This window comes from Emiliania huxleyi, assembly GCF_000372725.1.
Source record: "Emiliania huxleyi CCMP1516 unplaced genomic scaffold EMIHUscaffold_1, whole genome shotgun sequence".
Lineage (NCBI taxonomy): Eukaryota > Haptophyta > Isochrysidales > Noelaerhabdaceae > Emiliania > Emiliania huxleyi.
The window spans coordinates 2,397,640-2,415,551 of NW_005202428.1; the positions used below are offsets into that span (position 1 = coordinate 2,397,640).

Below are 17,912 nucleotides of genomic sequence, written 5' to 3' on the forward strand. Positions count from 1 at the left end.
ATTTATGCAAAGCGGCTAGGGATGAGGCCACAAAAGAGGCGCGCGAGGCAAGGAGGAGACGCGGAGAACTGAGAGACTGGGACGACTGGAAACAAGAAGACAGTGAGCCACCACAGGCGTCGTTGGCGCACATACTGAGCGGCAGCTGCGCTGGAATAAGGAAGAGGCGCGTCACTTCATGCGGAAGCTCGACAAACACACGGCGAGGGCGACAGCAATAGTCGAACGGGCGGCGCCGGACTCAAAAGACACCGCCACATTCCTGAGACGCGCGAGGGCAGCCTCCTTAAAGGCAATGGGGTCTATCTAGATTCGGAGCGCTCGCCGAAGGGGAGTACGACAAAATAGCGCCCGTGATTGCCTGCACGCTGCCCGCACTCACGGACCCCATACCCGAAAGAAAGAGAGGGGAGCTCGCAGGAGAGGTGACGGAGTGAACTACAGGTAGTGGGGAAGGCAGCCTCGACTGCCATACAGACATGGGTGCGAAACAACGACAAGACCAAGGCACGGGCAGAGGAACGAGAGAAGAATATAGGGTGGATAAAGCGCCTGTTCACGGCATGGAGGGTGAGCCACGCCGAACGTACTGAACGTAGAGCCGAGTCCCGAGCGGAAGGAAGAGGGGGAAGACGCGACTCCGAGGAGGACGAACCAGTGGAAATCCCGTTGTCAGCCGTCACGATGCACCCGAAGGGGACCCCAGCGCCGGCATCAGCAGTGAAGGCACAAGTGTTCGAAGAGAGAGTGGACCTGAGCAATGATATGACTGGGTGGCAAATGATAGCAGTGGGCGTCAGAAGACTCGTCCTTGCTCGAGGAGAGCTCGATAGACTCGAGGGGCCAGGATATGCAGCGAGGAGGGCGGAGCTGCGCCGAAAGGCGCAAGAAGCAGCGAGAACAAGGGACCGGCAGGCGGCGGCGTCGCAGGACGAGGCAGACGAGAACAACGCGACAGAGGAGGAAGTGACAAGGGAGAGAACGACGAGGGTGGGACGACCGCGAGGTGGCATGAAGGTTGCAGCGAGAATCGGCGAGAGACTGCGAAGAGAGATAGGAAGAGGCGGACGCCCAAGGGTGGGCGACGGCTAGCGCACCACACCCCTCTCCTTAAAATCCCTGTGTGGTGGCGGCGTGCCGTCCTCCCATCCCTCCCTTGGCTTGTCCATTTTCTTTCTTTCTTTTTTTCAATTTACGTAGGTACTTTTAGCTTTCTGGGAGAAAAGGGAGAGGGGTTGTGTTCTCTCTCTCAATGTACGTGGCTCTTACGTACATTCCCGTAGGAGGCCTCTGCCTTTTTGTGTTCACTCCCATCCCTGTCAGCAGTCCACGTACTTTTAGCTTACTCTTGGTATTTGCTATCTCTCTCTCGGTCTCGGGAACATTCGAAGACATCGTGAAAAAGGAAAACGATGAGCTCACTAGCTCTCGAGGGGTCCCGTACCACGCGGAATCGACCCTATCCAGTGCTCAAGTGCTCAAGCTAGAGCTCACACTAGAGGCCGTCATCGCATTCGCCTTCCTGCATCCTTCCACCTTCCTGGTACCCAGCAGCGCTGGCTTCTGACTGTCGTTGCTGTCTCTCCCTTCTCGACTGTATGAGAGGTTGCTTGTGCGTCTTGGGTCCGGGGTTGTGTTTTTGTGTCGCACCTCAACCTCAGACCAGCGCCCAGCGCCATCGGAGGTATTTTCTTCTCAATAACAAGGCTGTGTTGCATGTCTGACTGTCACTGTGCTATTTCGGGGCCCGGGGTCGTGCGTTTATGTGAACGCCGCCTCCACCTCCGCCTTCAATCTCAATGTCCCACCCCCCTGCGCGCGGGCCTTCTAGGCCCGCGGGTAGTCTCCCCCCATCCCCAGGGCCTCCAGGGCTCGCACCTCAACCTCTCATAGACCAGCGCAAAGCGCCATAGGACGTATTTTCTTGTCAATAAGGCAAGGTCTGTGAAAGGAAAACGTGTGGAGGCACACTCCCGCGACAGCGGCGCCGACATCGACCGCACACATCAGCCACGTAGCTCCAAAGGTGCCCTGGCGCCTACGTCATGGCCGCTGCGGCCGGAGACGCGCGCGGTTGCACCTCGGACGACCGCGGCGGCGATGATCTCGAGGCGGCAGTGCGAGTCAGCCTCGTCTCTGCCGAGGAGGCGGGGCTGGAGGAGTCGGACGGTGTGGCGTTCCGCGACCTGGCGCCCGCCGACCTCCCCGCGCTGCGTGAGCTGCAGACGGCCCTCTTCCCCGTGCGGTACAACGACTCGTTCTACGAGCGGCTCTTCTCTCCGGGCTACTTTACGCTCGTGGGTATCGATGCAGCGCCGCCGAGCGACGGCTCGTTTGAGGGCACGGCGGTGGCCGGCGGCGGCGCCCTCGTCGCCGTCGCCTCGGTGCGCATCACCAGCGACTGGAGGGTCGCCTACATTATGACGCTCGGCGTCGACCACCGCTACCGCCGCCGCGGCCTCGGCGCCCGCGCGCTGCGGCTCTGTCTGCGCGCGACGTGCGAGCGGTCTCGCTGCCAGCTGGCGCAGCTGCACGTCAAGTCACTCAACGAGGCGGCGGTCGCCTTCTACAATAGCATGGGCTTCCAGGCCGACGAGGCCGAGGGCCACGCCGGCCTCTGCCGCGCGCACTACCTGATCGAGGGCGAGCCGTACGACGCCTTTGCGCTCAAGTACGACCTGCGCCCGTTGAGACGAGACCTCGGCGAGGAGGAGGGCGGCCCGTACTCGCACTACGGCTCCTCTCTCTACTCGTGGGCCCAGTCGACGTGCGAAGGAGGATGCGCCATCCTGTGAAGCGCGTGGCCGTGGACGCTGGCGGCGGCCGGGGCGCGGGCCAGCCGTCGCGTGCAGCGCCAGCGGCGCGAAAGAGATCGTATATTTACCGAAAATCTCGTGTGTGTGTCACCCGGGACTAGTCCACAGCGCAAGGGACGCACAAGGTCTGGGGCCTACACGGCTTTACGCCTCGACCACGACGCTCTCGCCGTCGTCCGCATACCTGCCGCCGGCGAATCGTCCCTCTGCGCGCTCGCCCACCAGCGAGTAGGGGCGCGCCTCGACGATGCGGACCGGCACGAGCTGCCCCTTGAGCTCGTCGATGTCGCCCTCGAAGAAGACGGGACAGCCCTGCGGGTTGCGCCCCTTGACCTGCGCCGGGTGGCGCTCGTTCCGCTTCTCGACGAGCACCTCCTCGACGCGGCCGAGGTAGCGCTGCCGCCGCTCCAGCGCGTGCTCGGCCGCGAGCTCGTTGATGCGCCGCAGCCGCTCCTTCTTGACCCCCTCCTCCACCTGGTCGCCCCACACCGCAGCCGGCGTGTGCGGCCGCGGCGAGTAGGCGGCGGTGTTGATCTGGTCGAAGCGCACATCGCGCATCAGCTGCAGCGTGTTTTCGAACTGCTCCTCGGTCTCGCCCGGGAAGCCGACGATCGCGTCCGCCGTGATGGCGGCGTCCGGCAGCCTGGTGCGGATGTTGTGCACGATCTCGCGGTACCGGGCCGCGGTGTGGCCTCGGCCCATGTCGCGCAGGATGCCGTCGTCGCCGGACTGGAAGGGGATGTGGAACATCGGGCAGAGCGCCGGCACCTCTGCCACCGCGTCGATCACGCGCGGGGACATGTACCTGCGTGCGGAGAGGACCACGTGTGCGTGTCGTTTTCCAGAGCGCTTGGAGTCGGAGCACCGGGTGGAGAGATCGGAGGCCGGCATGTCGAGGGCATGTCTAGGGCATGTCGAGGGCATGTCTAGGGCATGTCTAGGGACGTCGGTTACCGCGGGTGGGACGTGACGAATCGCATCCGCGCGAGCCCGTCCACGCCGCCGACGTCGCGCAGCAGGTCGGCGAAGGACTGCTTGGGGGACAGGTCCGATCCCCACGAGTCGATGTTTTGGCCGAGCAGCGTCACCTCGCGGTACCCCTCCGCCACCAGCGCCTCGATCTCGGCGCGCACCGCGTCGCGCGGGCGCGACTGCTCCGAGCCGCGCCTGTTCACGCCGCAGCGGCTGTGAAGAGACCGCGCCCGCGCCTCGCGGGGGACTGCTCCGAGCCGCGCGTCGTCGGCACGACGCAGTACGTGCAGCGCTCGTTGCAGCCGTAGATGACGTTGACCCACGCGCAGACGGTGGAGGAGCGCTGCGGCTGGGTCGGGTCCTCCATGATGTGGGTCGGGGCCTAACACGCCCAGCCTCCCCTCGCCTCACCTCGGGGCTGCGCCTCGCGCCTCCTCCTCCTCGATGCGCTCTCTCTCGCCGTCGCGACGATCTGGTTGCCGTTGAAGACTCCCTCGAGCAGGTCGCCGAGCCGGTTGGCGTACTGCGGCAAGGGGGGGGCGAGGGCGGCGGCGGTAGCTGGCGCGGAGAGTCTGGTCGGCGGCTTGGCGGCGGCTTGGCCGGGGCTGGGCGGGGGAAGCTTGGCGGGGGAGGTGGGATTGCTTGGCGCGGCGGGGGGGGCAGACCTGCGGGCCCATCACCATGTCGATCTCGGGCACCCGCCTCAGCAGCGCCTCCCCCTCCTGCTGCGCGACGCAGCCGGCGACCACGATCGCAAGGTCCTCGCCCGCGCGCTTGCGCGCCTGTGGGGAGGCTCGCCGGAGGCTGCGAGAAGGTTGCCAGCGTTGCGAGAAGGCTCCGGAGAGGGAAAGTAGTCTTGAGAGAAGCCGTGAAAACGCCAGTGGGGTGGGCTGCGGCAGAGTGAGGGGAGGGTGCGGGGAGGGAGAGGGTGCGGGGAGGGAGAGGGTGCGGGGAGGGAGAGGCTGCGGGGAGGGAGAGGGCGCGGGGAGGGAGAGGGTGCGGGGAGGGAGAGGGTGCGGGGAGGGGGAGGGTGCGGGGAGGGAGAGGGTGCGGGGAGGGAGAGGGTGCGGGGAGGGAGAGGGTGCGGGGAGCGGAGAGGGTGCGGGGAGGGAGGAGCACCGCGTGCGGGCCGAGGTACGAGTAGACCTTTGCCTCGGCGTGCTCGCGGATGGAGCACGTGTTGAGCACAACCACCTGCGGTCGGGGGGAGGGGAGGGAGGGCCCGAGGTGACCCGAGAGGACGAGCCGACACCCGACATGACCCGACATGACCCGAGATGAGCCGAGAGGACTGACACTGCACTTCACCTGCGCCGGCGTGCCCTCCTCCGCCCGCGCAAAGCCGAGCGAGCGCAGCTGCCCCTCCATCCGCTCCGCGTCCGCCGTGTTCATCTGGCAGCCCATCGAGTCCATCGAGTACCTTGCGGACGCGTCGCGACGCGTCCCCAGGAGGCGGGTGAGCCACCCAAGGGCGGTGGAGACAGTCAGTGCGGTGAGGGGGGACGTGTCTCGGAAATGTCGCATACCGCAGCTGCGCGCCGCGCCCGCGCCCAGAGTTGCGCCTCAGCTCGCCGCTCGCCTCCGCGCCCTCGCCGCCCCCGCCGCCGCCGCCCTCGCCGCCGCCGCCCTCGCCGCCGCCGCCCTCGCCGCCGCCGCCCTCGCCGCCGCCGCCCTCGCCGGCCGTCAGCTGCCGGAAGCTGCGCGCGTCCTCGCGCGAGGCGCGCAGCAGCCGGATCAGCGGCTGCGGAGAGAGGCCAGTGCCGGGCAGCCCCTTTGTGCGCGGGTTTGAGTCGATCATGAGGGTCTGAAAGACGTCCACCACCTGGACGACGTGCCAGCCGAGCGGCGTCTCGCCGAGGAAGGCGTCGCCCGGCTTGGTCGCCATCGCCGCCTCGCGCAAGTTTCTCGGAAAGTACTCGTCGAGGTGCTCGTCCTCGATCCCGCTCCAGCCAACCTCGCCACCCTTGTCTCGCGTCACCGCGCAGGTCGAGAGGCGGGCGAGTTCGTCGAACCGCGCGCCGCCGCCGCGCAGCTGCTCGCTCAGCGTCTCCGCCATCTCGCGCGAGTCCACGACGATGTGCCTCACGCGCACCGCCGTCACCGCGTCGCTGCGCGCCTTGTTGACCGCGCGCTTCCACTCGACGGTCTTGCCGAGGGCGAGGTCGGCGAGGGAGCGGCCTGCCGCCACGGGAAGCTCGTCGCGTCGCAGCTTGGCCCCCCCGGCCGACCCGGTCGCAGCGAGCCGCTGCAGTATCATCCGGTCTGCTGCTTCGTCGCCCGTCAATCTTACTGCCTCCTCTGCCGCCAGCCGCGGAGGAGGAGCCCGGCCGAGCCGCTCGGAATGAACGGAGTCCAGCGGCGGCGGCGAATTGATCCAGGCGGCGGCTTGGGTGAGGTAGAGCAGCATATGTCACGTGTGTCCCCGCTGGACTGGCCCGGCCCGCGCACTCACCTGGAGATCTTACCTTATATTTCCCCGCGGCCGGTTTTCCGTTTCGCGGCGACGGCACAGGGTCTCAAAGTGATACCATGCCCCTCTCGGCAGAGCAGCAGCGCGAGCGCCGCGCAGCAAAGCGCGCTGCAGAAGAGGCAGCTGGCGTCTTCCGTCGCCGACGCGGCGGTCGTCTCGCGGCAGGGCATGTGTGGGACGAGCAGACTGGCACAGCCGTGCCGCAGGCGCCGTGCATGGTCGACGGCGAGTCAGGGGAGGAGGGTGAGAGTGTGCCTCCCACTGCTCGGCTGGCTGTGCCGCGCTCCGAGCGGCGATGGTCAGACCATCGGAATGCGGCAAAACGTGCGAGGCGTGCTGCGGCGGCGGAAGCAGCGAAGGAGGCGGCACCTCCTCCGCCTCTCACCTCCTCCGCCTCTCACCTCCTCCGCCTCTCACCTCCTCCGCCTCTCACCTCCTCCGCCTCTCACCTCTTCCGCCTCTCACCTCCTCCGCCTCTCACCTCCTCCGCCTCCTCACTCACCTCCTCCGCCTCTCACCTCCTTCTCCTCACCTCCTCCAAGAAGGTGAGCGAGGACACCGAGAAGGTGATTCCGTTTCGGGCGACGGCACACTCACCGAGCTATCCGGGCGGGGAATCATGTCGGCGAAGGCGGGCTCTGGCGTCTCGGTGATGCGCTCCGATCTCGACGCGTCGACCTCGACGGAGGTGGACGCGCACGAGGCGCAGTGGCGGGCCGGCGTCAACCGCCAAGCGCGTCCAGACGCCGCTTCGCAAAGGCGGCGTCATTGGCTGCTGCAGCCAAGCGGCGGCGGATAAGGACATGAACAACATACCTGCGCAAGCCGTCGCCCGGGCGGCCGCAGGCGGTGCCATCTCAACCCACTCTCGGCACCGCTGCACGTGCGTGCTCCCTCTCCCACCCAACTCGGCTCCACTCTCGTCCACCCGCGCCCACCCCATCATCTGCTCTCAGGCTGATTGCGGCGTGTGTTGCGCAATGCCGAGCCACCAGACGCTGGCCAGAGCATGATTGTGATGCCTCTGTCTGGGCCGGGGGGGCGTTCGACAGCGCGCGAGGCTGCCTCCCTGCCCTTTGCGACGCTTGCGACCACTGCTGAGTTGCATGCAGTACAGAGTAGCAGTGGTGGGGAGGGCTTGCGCCCCCCCCCCCCCCCGGGCAGAATGGTAAACTCGTGTCTACTCACCTCGTCGGCTCCATCGGCTGCCTCTCCTCGTGCGCCGGCTGCCTCTCCATCCAACCGCTTCTGCGTCCCCTTCTCTGCCCGGTGCTCGCGTGTCGCGATGTCGCTCTGCCGAGAGGGTCATCGCCGGCGTAGGCGGAGCGGCGGGCCCTTCGTTACAGAGACAACAATGACATTTCACCCCTCGGGCTGTTGTTGCAGACAGAAAAACAAATTTGGCGCGCGTGCGCGCAAGGTCTGCTAGTCGCGCAAAAGACTCTCCTGCGCAGGACCGCAGCTAGCCCTGGCCCCTGCCTACAAACACCCTCCATCCGAGCCCAACACGCGACAAATAGTTACCACTCTTGCACACAGCTTTGGAGCCGGCATCGATGCCGCCCCGCCCACTCCCACCGCCCTGCCCCGCTCTATTATCGCGCGCCACATTCCTCTCTCATTCCTCCGCTCGCTGCCACCGCTGTCGCAGCAGCCTACCCCTTCCCCTCTGCCGTGCGCCTCCGTCAAAAGTCAATGACGGCTTGCTGCATGCTGCGGACGCGCCGCAGCACCTCGGGGCACGACGGGATGGGGTTAGGATTGGGGTTAACAATAGTGCTAGGATTTAGGGCTAGGAACGGGGTGAGGATGAGGGTGAGGGTGAGGGTGAGGGCGAGGGTGAGGGTGAGGGTGGGGGTGGGGAGTGGGGGTGAGGGTGAGGGTGAGGGTAGGGGTGAGGGTGAGGGTGAGGGTGGGGGTGGGGGTGAGGGTGAGGGTGGGGGTGGGGGTGGGGGTGAGGGTGGGGGTGAGGGCGAGGGTGAGCGCCTCTGGCACGAACGGGCGCTTGGAGGCGTCGACAGTGAGCATCGCCTCGATCAGGCCGACAAAGGGCGCCGAGTACGGGTGTGAGGACGGGAACTGCGCCGGTGCGATCACTCTCAAGTGCGAGCACTCGACCACGCGCTGCACATTGTCCTGGAAGGTGCACTCGAAGGGCGAGTAGTAGAAGGCCTACGGGGCCATGGACATGTCCGGGACGTGCCGCCGAAGGCGCTCCAAGGGCGAGCGGCAGAAGGCCATCGCGTAGAGCGTGGCGCCGAGCGAGAAGACGTCCGTCCGCTCGTCGATGTCGCCCTGCGACGGCGTGTCGAAGAGCTCCGGCGCGCGATACGGCATCGAGCAGTTCTGGGCAGCGTCCTCCTGCAACAGCAGCGCCTCGGTGCGATTGCTGATGTGGCGCCGCGCCGACGCGACCGAGCCAAAGTCCATCAGCACGGGCACGTCCCCCTCCGACAGCAGGATGTTGGCCGGCTTGATGTCTCGGTGGGCCCACGGCGGCGAGTGCGAGTGCAGCGCGAGCACGCCCTCGCAGACCTGCGCAAAGAGGTGGAGCGCCCGCCCCTCCTCGAGCCGCTTGCCGCCCTCCATGAGCCGCACCGCCAGGTCAAGCAGCGTGCCGTCCGGGTAGAGCGGCATCAGCAGCCGGAACTCCTCCGCGCCGCTCGCCGTCGAGACGACGGCATGGTCGATCAACGGCATCAGGTTGGCGTGCTTGAAGGACTGGTGCACCTGCACCTCCCAGCGCGCGAGCTCCGACGCCTCGGGCAGCTGCGCCAGCACCTTCTTCAGCGCGTACTTCTTCTTCTCGTCGTCCTCGACGAGGTACACGAACGAGAAGCCGCCCTCGGCCAGCAGCTTGACGACGCGGAGGTTGCGCTCGTTGACCTGCATCGACTGGGTCGAGCAGGTGACGGCGCAGCAGAGCGAAGTGACCCACGCGTAGATGCCGCTGAGGACGTCCGCAACCATCGCGAGCGGGCCGTACGCCGACATATGTGTGGATTGTCGTTTGCGCCGTGGTGTGCCGTGGTGAGCGTCAGGCAACTTCTGGAAAAGAAATAGTGCGCGGCTTGAGCGGACTTGTGAGCCGGACGGCTTTCATTTCTCTCTGCGTTGTTGAGCCAGGACTCAACATACTCGTTCTGTTGCCGTCGCAAACTGTCACTCCCCTTTCTCTCGGCCGGGGTGGGCGCGCGCGGGGGGCGGCGGGTGTGCGGGATGTCTGTGGGCCCGAGAGCGATATGCCATGTCCGCCTTGCGTTTGTTTCATAACATCGAAGGCTAAGCTCAAAAGAAATAAAAACCCCGCTGGAGAGCGGTTGCGCATCCCTCCGGGGGCCCCTCTGCGCCGGGGAGGCGTTGTTTGTTGTGTTGTTGGAGGCTAGGACGCAAGCGTCCGTCGCCCTTTTCAAACTCGGGGCCCACTCCGCTGCGCTCCGACCCGAATTTGGAGGGCCTATAAAAGTTTAAGGTGTTGCTGCGCAAAAGGGGTCGGACACAGGGCTCAGGGCTGAGGGAGGGTGTAGAGGATGTAGAGTGTAGAGCGCTGTAGAGCTGTAGAGATGTAGAGCGCTCTGGAGCGCTGTAGAGCTGTAGAGCTCTACATCCGCCGCGTGACGATGCGCCTCCGTTGTAGAGCGATGTAGAGGCGTTTTTCCCCCCCCCCCCCCACCTCCCCTCCCCCCTCTCCCCCCACCCCCCCACCGCCCCGGCCATGCCAAGAGCAAAGATCGCACCCACCCGCTGTCTCTTGCAGGCGAGGAAAACACAACTCGATGGGGTTGCCCCATCCCGGAGTGGTTCGATTCCACACAAATCCGAGACGGTGATGGATGCGTCGTACGGTGGTCTCATGCCCAGTGAGGTAGTGCATCTGGCCACTCCTGATCCTGCTGAACAAGCTCCTCTTGTAGCTCGATCGGTCACACCGCCATCGCCGACGGGGAGAGGGGGGACGACACTGCTTCAGCAGCGTGCACCTCGATCCTGCACCGTGTTTGTTATGACCCCCCCCAATGAACACACCAGTGAGGGAGGGCGAGACGATCGAGGGGTCCCGTACCATGCGGAATCGACCCTATCCAGTGCTCAAGTGCTCAAGGCGCTCTACAACGTGAAATCTCTACAACAAACTCTACATCATAAGCGGCGAACGAGGCACGGTCGCTCTCCGACATGAGGCGCGTTGCACTTGCCAGTGCGGCCCTGGCCTTCTGTCTGCCCGCCCAATGGGTGGGAGGTGCCTCTGCTGCTGTGACATTCCTCACGGCTGCGACTGGCCGGCGCCTCGGCGCGTCAGCTCGGCTCGGCGTAGTGATAGTGGCCAGCGCAACTCGCCTGGACTCAACGCTCAGCCAGGAGCTCCCGCACGCGCTGGCGCGAGGCATGGGCATGCAACGCGTCTGAATGCTCGCCTCGCCTCGCGCAAATGCGACCGTCCTCGCAGCCGACAGTCCACCGCCTGCTAAAGAAGCACTGCGACGAATGCGGCACCGGCGACACATAGCAGGCTGGTCATGACGCAGTTATAGGGTGTTGTGTGCCGTCGGAGTGACTCTCTGTGTGTCAGGGATAGTCAGGGCTGTCCATCAGAGCTCCAGTAAGCTCGGAGACACCCCACATTAGCGCGGCTCGACCTCTTTGAGTCACTGCCTTCCCGGCGGTTTGGCTGTAGAGCCTCTACAACAAACTCTACAGCAAAATCGCGCTCTACATCGCTCTACAACGGAGGCGCATCGTCCCGCGCCGGATGTAGAGCTATACAGCTCTACAGCGCTCTCCAGCGCTCTCCATCTCTACAGCTCTACAGCGCTCTACACTCTACATCCTCTACACCCTCCCTCAGAGCCAACCCGACCGACCCCCCCCCCCCCTCGGTCTGTGCTCCGACCGACCGGACCCCCCCTCCGGTCTGCGGTCTTCCGCGGCCGTCGACCGGACCCGCGGTCCTCGGTCGGTCTGCGCTGGGCGCTCAACCCGCAAACTCGGCCTGTTGCTGTTCACTACAAGATGACGCTCGTATTAGCCACCCTTTATGTCTTGCGCGGTCAAAACCCTGCAGATGGTAATGCGGGAGGTGCCGAGCTTCCCGCCCTTAAATTATTTTAACACGGCTCCAGTGGTGTACCTGTGTTAGTGCCAGTGCGCGCCAGAAATGCTAAATTCTTTTAGTGGCGGCTGCCGATAGGTGTACATGAGGCCGGCGCCGTTCCTCCTGCTGCTCCTCCCGGCTCCCTCCCTCCAAAAAATCAGCGACGGCGTCGCCAAGCTGAGCTCGCAGGATACGGAGCAGTACCTCACCAAGTTCTCCTTTTCGCCGCGTGTGGCGTCGCTGCTCAACATCTCGTTTCACGTGGCGGAGCGAGAGTACTTTGACCGGCACCAGCACGAGCTCACGCTCTGTCTCTACTCGGACACCGATTGGCCCCGCTTCCGCCGCGCGATGACCAAGGGCTCGCTCTGCTCCGAGAGGCAGCGGCTGGCGTCGTGGTCGGCCAAGGTGCAGCCGGAGGTGACCTACCGGCCAGGCACGGGATACCGGCACGACTTTGACTGGGCGGGCACGCTCACCGCGCCAAAGGGGCGTGCGCACTACTGGTACGCCATGCTGATGGACTGCTACCTCGAGGAGTACGACGCCCACCCGCCGCCCCTCAACTACCGGCTCATCTTCATGAACGGTGGCGCGCTCTCTGTGGCGCGTATGGACAGTCTCTCTCAGCGCCACCCAAGCTCGCACGACCCCTCCGAACGAGTCGCCTCCCAGCCTCCTTCTTCTCTCCCCGCAGGCGAGTCGCACCTGCCTGCGGACGAGTCGGGCATGGCGACCATCAACGGGCTCGCGCTGCTCGGCATGCTCGCCCACGGCGCGAAGACGCAGAAAGCCGCGCGGCGATAACAGTTGTGCTGGCGAACAGGCATGCTCGCCTACGGCGCGCTCTACTTTTTCTCGCTCTACTCGCGCTTCGCCGAGCAGCGGCAGCTCGCTGCGCCCCGCCACCGTCGTGTCGGCACGTCTCTTTTCACGGCGCCCTTCTTTCTCTCGGTGTTAGGCAGCTGCACCTCATCACCGTCGTGTTTGCGCTCGCCTACGCGCTGCAGGCCGCCTCGGTTCTGTGCGAGCTCTGCCACTTGCGCGCCTTCGCCGCGGACGGCAAGGGCTTGCGGTGGCGGCACACTTGGCTGGCGCTTGACTTTGGCTCTGGCCTGCTGCAGTCCATCTCCGAGCTCTCGATCTCGCTGCTCCTCATCTCGCTCGCCTTCGGTTGGACGCTCGGCCTCGAGTCGCAGGAGCCGCTGGCGGGGCTGGGTGGCAAGCTGCTCGAGGGACTCCACCGGCCGGCGAGGTCTAGCCGAGATGTGGCCGAGACCTAGGTGAGAGACCGAGGCGAGAGACAGCCGACAGCCAACAGACGGCCGACAGACAGCCGACAGACGAGAGACGAGAGACAGCCCGCGATCTCCCCACCCCTCCCTCCGGCGTCGCATCCCCGGCCTCGCTCGTCGCGAACGGTCAGGCGCGGCTGCTGCGCGGGCTGCAGTCCCCTTCCGTCTGGCTGCTCAGCGGCATCGGCGGCGCGCAGCTGCTGCTGCAGGCGGCGGGCCGGAGGTACGAGGAGGACTTCAACCACTTCCACGACCACGAGCACTGGCCCGGCCTCGCCCTGCTCGCCATACGGCTCGGGCTCTGCGCCCTGTTCGCCTTCGCGCTGCGCCGCTCGCTCTCGCTCGAGCGGCAGCCCGAGGTGAAGTGCTGGCGAGATAGCACCTCAGCCCCGCTACTGCGTCGCCTGCGTTTGGTGTCCTCCGCCGCCAGCCGGGAAGGCCAGGTAGGAGATTGCGTGAGGCGGACCACGTCAGCCGTCTCCGCGACTCTCCTAGGTCGCCTCCTTTCTGCGGCGGCTTCTCGTGTACGGCCTCTGCTGGTTCCTCTGCCTGCCGCTGCTCGTCCTTCTGGCGGCGCTGCTGCCGCCGTACCGCCGCCACCAGCTCGTCGCGGGCGGCGCGATCGTGCTGCAGGCGGCTGCGCTCGCCCGAGATGCGCCGAGATGCGCCGGGATGAGCCGAGATCATGCTGCAGGCGGCTGCGCTCGCGCTGCTCTCGCGCCTCTTTGTCACTTCGTCCGAGTTTTACAAGATCTCGTCGCTCTCGCACCTCGGCTTCTCGCTCGAGGGAGGGCCGGGGCTCGGCGGAGGCGCCTCTCACGCACACTCGCACACGCGCACACGCGCACACGCGCACACGCGCACACGCGCACACGCGCACACGCGCACACGCGCACACACGCACGCATACGCGCACACACTCACGCATGCACGCACGCACACACACACACACACACACACTCACACACACACACACACTCACACTCACACTCACTCACTCACTCACACACACACACACACACACACACACACACACACACACACACACACACACACACACACTCACACACACACACACACACACACACACACACACACACACACACACACACACACACACACACACACACGCATCACACGCACACACGCACACATACACGATCACAAACTCACCGCTCACCCACGCACACTGGCCTTGCACTTGTGAATGCCGTGGGCTCCAAGTCTAGCGGAGACGTTGACCTGACCTCACCCCACCGCAGGCGCCTCTCGCCTCAAGGGCAAGCTCTGCGTTGACTGAGCGGCGCCCTTTTCGCTGTGTCTCGCGGCAGCGGATCCCGTTACTCAGGCCACTCGGGGGGTAGGAGGGTGGGGGAGGGGGGGCGCAGCCGGGGAGGGAGGAAGGGGAGGCGAGCGGCCCTGATGGTGCCGCCGAACGCAAACATCAAATACCTCGCCCCCCCTCCCCGCCACCGATCGCGCGCATGTCGCACAGGGTGGCGGCCTTCTTCGCTCTGCGCGGCTTCCGTTATCGATTTCCCTCTTGTGTGGGTCGCGCCAGCACAGCGAGAGGAGCCGAGCTGTCAGACGCGACGCGAGAGAGATTCTGAAGTGTCGGCGGAGAGAGAGGTCAAAACTAGGGCGTAGGGGGGCGCGCGGGGGGTAGCGCTACACATGTACACGATGTGCAGTGCCAGTGGGGCAAAAAGAGTGACAAGACACAAGAGACACGAGTCTCAAAAAAGAGACGAGAGCGGAGAGAGAGCGTGTTAACCCGTTAAGAGACAACACACGTGAGAGTAATTTGAAATTTCGAATTCAACTTATGGCGGCAGGGGCACACTCGAGACCTCTCCTCACCCGGTCGCATCGAGCATGACGCTCTCCACGTTTGAGCTCGCGTCCTGCTCGAGCATCGCCACGCACGCGTCCGCCACCGCCCGCGGCGCGAGGAACTTTGACGTGTCGACCGACGGCGCGCCCGCCGCCGCAAAGCCGCGCGCCGCGTCCTCCCACCACGGCGTTGCGACGCCCGCGGGGCATACGAGGCCGCACTTGACGTGCGAGTGGCCACCTGCCTTGAGCTCGGCGCGCAGGCTGAGCACGAGGCCGTTGACCGCGTACTTGGTCGCGCAGTAAGGCGCGGCCTGCGCGCTGGGTCGCGAGCCCATCACGCTGGACGTGACGACAACCTGCGACTGCCGGCCAGCCTTGAGCGCGGGGAGGGAGGCTCTGAGCCAGAGGAAGACACCGCGCACGTTCGTGCGAAACATCTGGTCGAAGCGCTCGACGTCGAACTCCTCCAGCGGGTAGCGCCCTCCGCCGATGCCGGCGTTGATGCAGAGGCCGAAGAACGGCACGCCGTCGAAGAACTTCATCGCCTGGTGGCGCAGAGGCAGGGCTGACGCTCGAGCTTCAGGCAGGTGGCAAGTCGGGTACGGGCCTCGTCAAACTGCCGATTGACGGTGGGCTCGTCGCCCGTGTCGCCCGACGAGTAATGGATGCTTCGAGAGCCAGACGCTTCGATCGACTGCACCAGTGGCGCCAGCTCCGTCTCGGCCAGCGGGCGAGTTCCCGTGACATAGACCTTGTACCGCTCGCCTCCATTTTGCAGCAGCGCTGTCGCCAGAGCGAGGCCGATGCCGCTCGAGCCTCCAGTGATGATGACGCCGCGCCGCGCTGGCTTCGACGCCGTCATGGCGGCTGCGAGCTTCATCGAAAGAGCTTTCCGGCACACTTGAAGCCAGCTTTCTCTTTTCCCGCGATTCAGCGCCGAGCCCTCGAGAAAAACAAAGAATTCAACCGGCGCCATACAAGCCACGCCGAACGTACTGAACGCAGAGCCGAACGGGAGGAAGCCGGGGAAGACGAACCCGAGGAGGGCGACACACCTGTGGTAATCCCGTCGGCAGCTGTCACGATGCACCCGAAAAGGGGACCCCAGCGCCAGCATCATCCGTGGAGGTACAAACAAGTGTTCGAAGAGAGAGTGGACCTGAGCAACGATACGACCTGGCGGCAAATGATCGCAGTGGGCGTCAGAAGAGTCGTCCTTGCGCGAGGAGAGCTCGATAAACTCGAGGGGCCAAAATATGCCGCGAGGAGGGCCAGAGCTGCGACGAAAGGCGAAAGAAGCAACGAGATCAAGGGAGCGGCAGGCGGCGGCGGCGTCGCAGGACGAGGCAGAGGAGGGCGACGCGACAGAGGAAGAAGCGACAAGGGAGAGAACGACGAGAGTCGAGAGTGGGACGACCGCGAGATGGCATGGAAGGTTGTTGCCGCGCGAATCGGCGAGAGACTGCGAAGAGAGATAGGAAGAGGCGGACGCCCAAGGGTGAGCGCATCACACCCCTCTCCTTAAAATCCCTGTGTGGTGGCGGCGTGCCGTCCTCCCATCCGCATCCCTCCCATGGGTTGTCCGTGCACTTGGAGTCCGTTTTCTTTCTTTCTTCTTTCTTTTACAAGGCTCAAGGGACACCCTCCCTTGGGTTCTCTGTTTTCTTTCTTTCTTTCTTTTAGGGACACCCTGAGATGTCATGAGAAAGAAACCCGCGAGGTCAACTGCGCACAGGGCGTCTGTCCTTACAAGATCCTGCTCGTGCAGGTGGGGACCCTGTCGCTGTCCTTCTCCCACCACTCGTTGTTGGTGTGTCCGTTTTTTTATTTATGTCTGTCGACGGGTTGCCGAAATTCCACCCATCACAGATTCATTCACAGTCTGAGAAGGAGCATCTAAGACTTCCCAACAACAAACCTACGATTACACAAACAACTCAACCAATTACAGTCTAGGAGAAGCAATATATTTTTTCAGGAGCCCGGTGTTCGGCTGTTGTTCGGCGATTGAGCGCCTGCCTCCCTCTCTCTCCGGCTGTGCGCATGACCGGTGCGGCCATGCGTCCTCCGAGTCGGCGTCTAGCGCGCGCGATAAGGATTTTGCTTGCCTTCCCTGGGACCCCGTGTTGCATGTCTGACTGTCACTGTGGTCTGTGCGATTTCGGGGCCCGGGGTTGTGCGTTTGTGTGAATGTCCCACCCCCCTGCGCGCGGGCCTTCTAGGCCCGCGGGCAGTCTCCCCGCATTCCCAGGGCCTCCAGGGCTCGCACCTCAACCTCTCACAGACCAGCGCACAGCGCGTTACGTCTTTTCTTTGTATTTTCTTCTCAATAACAAGGCTGTGAACAAGTCAACCCCCCAGGCTGGCTGCGTGCCGGTTGCGCCATAGAACCTCTGCGGCCCTCCGCCCAATGCCCAAATCGAAGCGCGCGCAGAAGGTGACCCTCTCGAAGACGGTGAGCAAGGGCCGGGAGCGCAAGGTCGCCATCATTGACGAGGTGCGGGACTGCGTCGACCGGTACAAGTCGGTGCTCGTGTTCGAGGCCAACAACATGCGGAACGCGGCGCTCAAGGACGTGCGCGTAAGGCTGCGGTCCAGCCGCATCTTCTTTGGCCGCAACAAGCTGATCGCCGCTGCGCTCGGCCGGACGGCTGCGGACGCGTACCGCGCCGGCCTGGACGAGGTCGCCGACGGCTTGCTCGGCGGCGAGGCTGGGCTCATCTTCACAGACGAGTCGCTCGAGGCGGTGCAGCAGGCTCTGGCCGAGTCTCGGGTGCCCGAGTACGCGCGCGCGGGCTTTGAGGCGACGGAGGACGTCGTCTTGCCGCAGGGCGTGCTCAGCCAGTTTGCGGGCTCGATGGAGCCGTACCTGCGCAAGCTGGGGCTGCCGACCAAGCTGCAGGCGGGCGCGGTGCAGCTGCTGTGCGACTACACGGTGTGCAAGGCGGGGGACGTGGTCAGCTCGGACCAGGCCAAGCTGATGCAGCTGCTCGACGTCAAGCAGGCCCTGTTTGAGCTGACGCTCACCTGCCGCTGGAGCGAGGGGCAGTTCCAAAGGCTCGCGGCCTGAACTCTTCATGGCTCAGGGCACCAGTGCGTCCGGTCCCGTGCCGCTTGCGTCCGGTGCGCCCGGGCAACTGGCCGAGAGCGGCTTATGTCTTGCCCTTGCGTGGGCTCAGCCCCTGTGTGGGGCGAGGGCCCTCTGGGGCGAGGCCTCTGCGCGCGACCGCGAGCTCCTGCACCGGCGGAGTGCACTCGACGGCGGTGCGGTGTGAGCGCCGTCGTCTCCCGGACGCGTATAAATGTGTGATATCCGTTTTAGCCTCCGTGTGGCACGTGCCACTCACTGCCACGCCTCGGCGAGAGCCGGCTAACCTCGGAATGTAAAGCCGTAACACCAGAATGGCTGTTGCGCAGTGTGCTGCGGCCCA

The 17,912-nt window shown here is 65.0% G+C and overlaps 6 protein-coding genes across 6 annotated transcripts; 3 read left to right on the forward strand and 3 right to left on the reverse strand.

The window, feature by feature from the left end:
- The first annotated feature begins 1,965 nt into the window (after positions 1–1,965).
- EMIHUDRAFT_349351 (hypothetical protein) lies at positions 1,966–2,886 on the forward strand. Its single transcript, XM_005794384.1, has one exon. The coding sequence runs from the start codon at positions 2,046–2,048 to the stop codon at positions 2,793–2,795; it is 750 nt and encodes a 249-aa protein (XP_005794441.1). The 5' UTR covers positions 1,966–2,045; the 3' UTR covers positions 2,796–2,886.
- Positions 2,887–2,960: 74 nt separating this feature from the next.
- Positions 2,961–5,201, reverse strand: EMIHUDRAFT_308277 (hypothetical protein; the record flags this gene model as incomplete). The annotated part of the gene is made up of 7 exons (XM_005794385.1): positions 2,961–3,621; positions 3,771–3,983; positions 4,037–4,170; positions 4,258–4,311; positions 4,454–4,570; positions 4,908–4,982; positions 5,097–5,201. 7 exons carry the CDS (start codon positions 5,199–5,201, stop codon positions 2,961–2,963), a joined length of 1,359 nt encoding a protein of 452 aa, XP_005794442.1.
- A 2,532-nt stretch (positions 5,202–7,733) lies between these two features.
- On the reverse strand, positions 7,734–9,259 carry EMIHUDRAFT_431902 (hypothetical protein). Its single transcript, XM_005794386.1, has 3 exons — positions 8,479–9,259; positions 8,245–8,412; positions 7,734–7,991 (listed from the first exon to the last, which is right to left on the reverse strand). The coding sequence occupies exons 1-3, from the start codon at positions 9,250–9,252 to the stop codon at positions 7,944–7,946; spliced, it is 990 nt and encodes a 329-aa protein (XP_005794443.1). The 5' UTR covers positions 9,253–9,259; the 3' UTR covers positions 7,734–7,943.
- A 2,193-nt stretch (positions 9,260–11,452) lies between these two features.
- EMIHUDRAFT_95197 (hypothetical protein) lies at positions 11,453–13,945 on the forward strand (the record flags this gene model as incomplete). Its single annotated transcript, XM_005794387.1, has 4 exons — positions 11,453–11,939; positions 12,177–12,273; positions 12,312–12,568; positions 13,908–13,945. 4 exons carry the CDS (start codon positions 11,453–11,455, stop codon positions 13,943–13,945), a joined length of 879 nt encoding a protein of 292 aa, XP_005794444.1.
- Positions 13,946–14,173: 228 nt separating this feature from the next.
- EMIHUDRAFT_447547 (hypothetical protein) lies at positions 14,174–15,457 on the reverse strand (the record flags this gene model as incomplete). The annotated part of the gene is made up of 3 exons (XM_005794388.1): positions 14,174–14,225; positions 14,506–15,026; positions 15,110–15,457. The coding sequence occupies 3 exons, from the start codon at positions 15,455–15,457 to the stop codon at positions 14,174–14,176; spliced, it is 921 nt and encodes a 306-aa protein (XP_005794445.1).
- Positions 15,458–16,861: 1,404 nt separating this feature from the next.
- On the forward strand, positions 16,862–17,861 carry EMIHUDRAFT_431904 (hypothetical protein). The gene has a single exon (XM_005794389.1). The coding sequence runs from the start codon at positions 16,892–16,894 to the stop codon at positions 17,549–17,551; it is 660 nt and encodes a 219-aa protein (XP_005794446.1). The 5' UTR covers positions 16,862–16,891; the 3' UTR covers positions 17,552–17,861.
- The last annotated feature ends 51 nt before the right edge of the window (positions 17,862–17,912 follow it).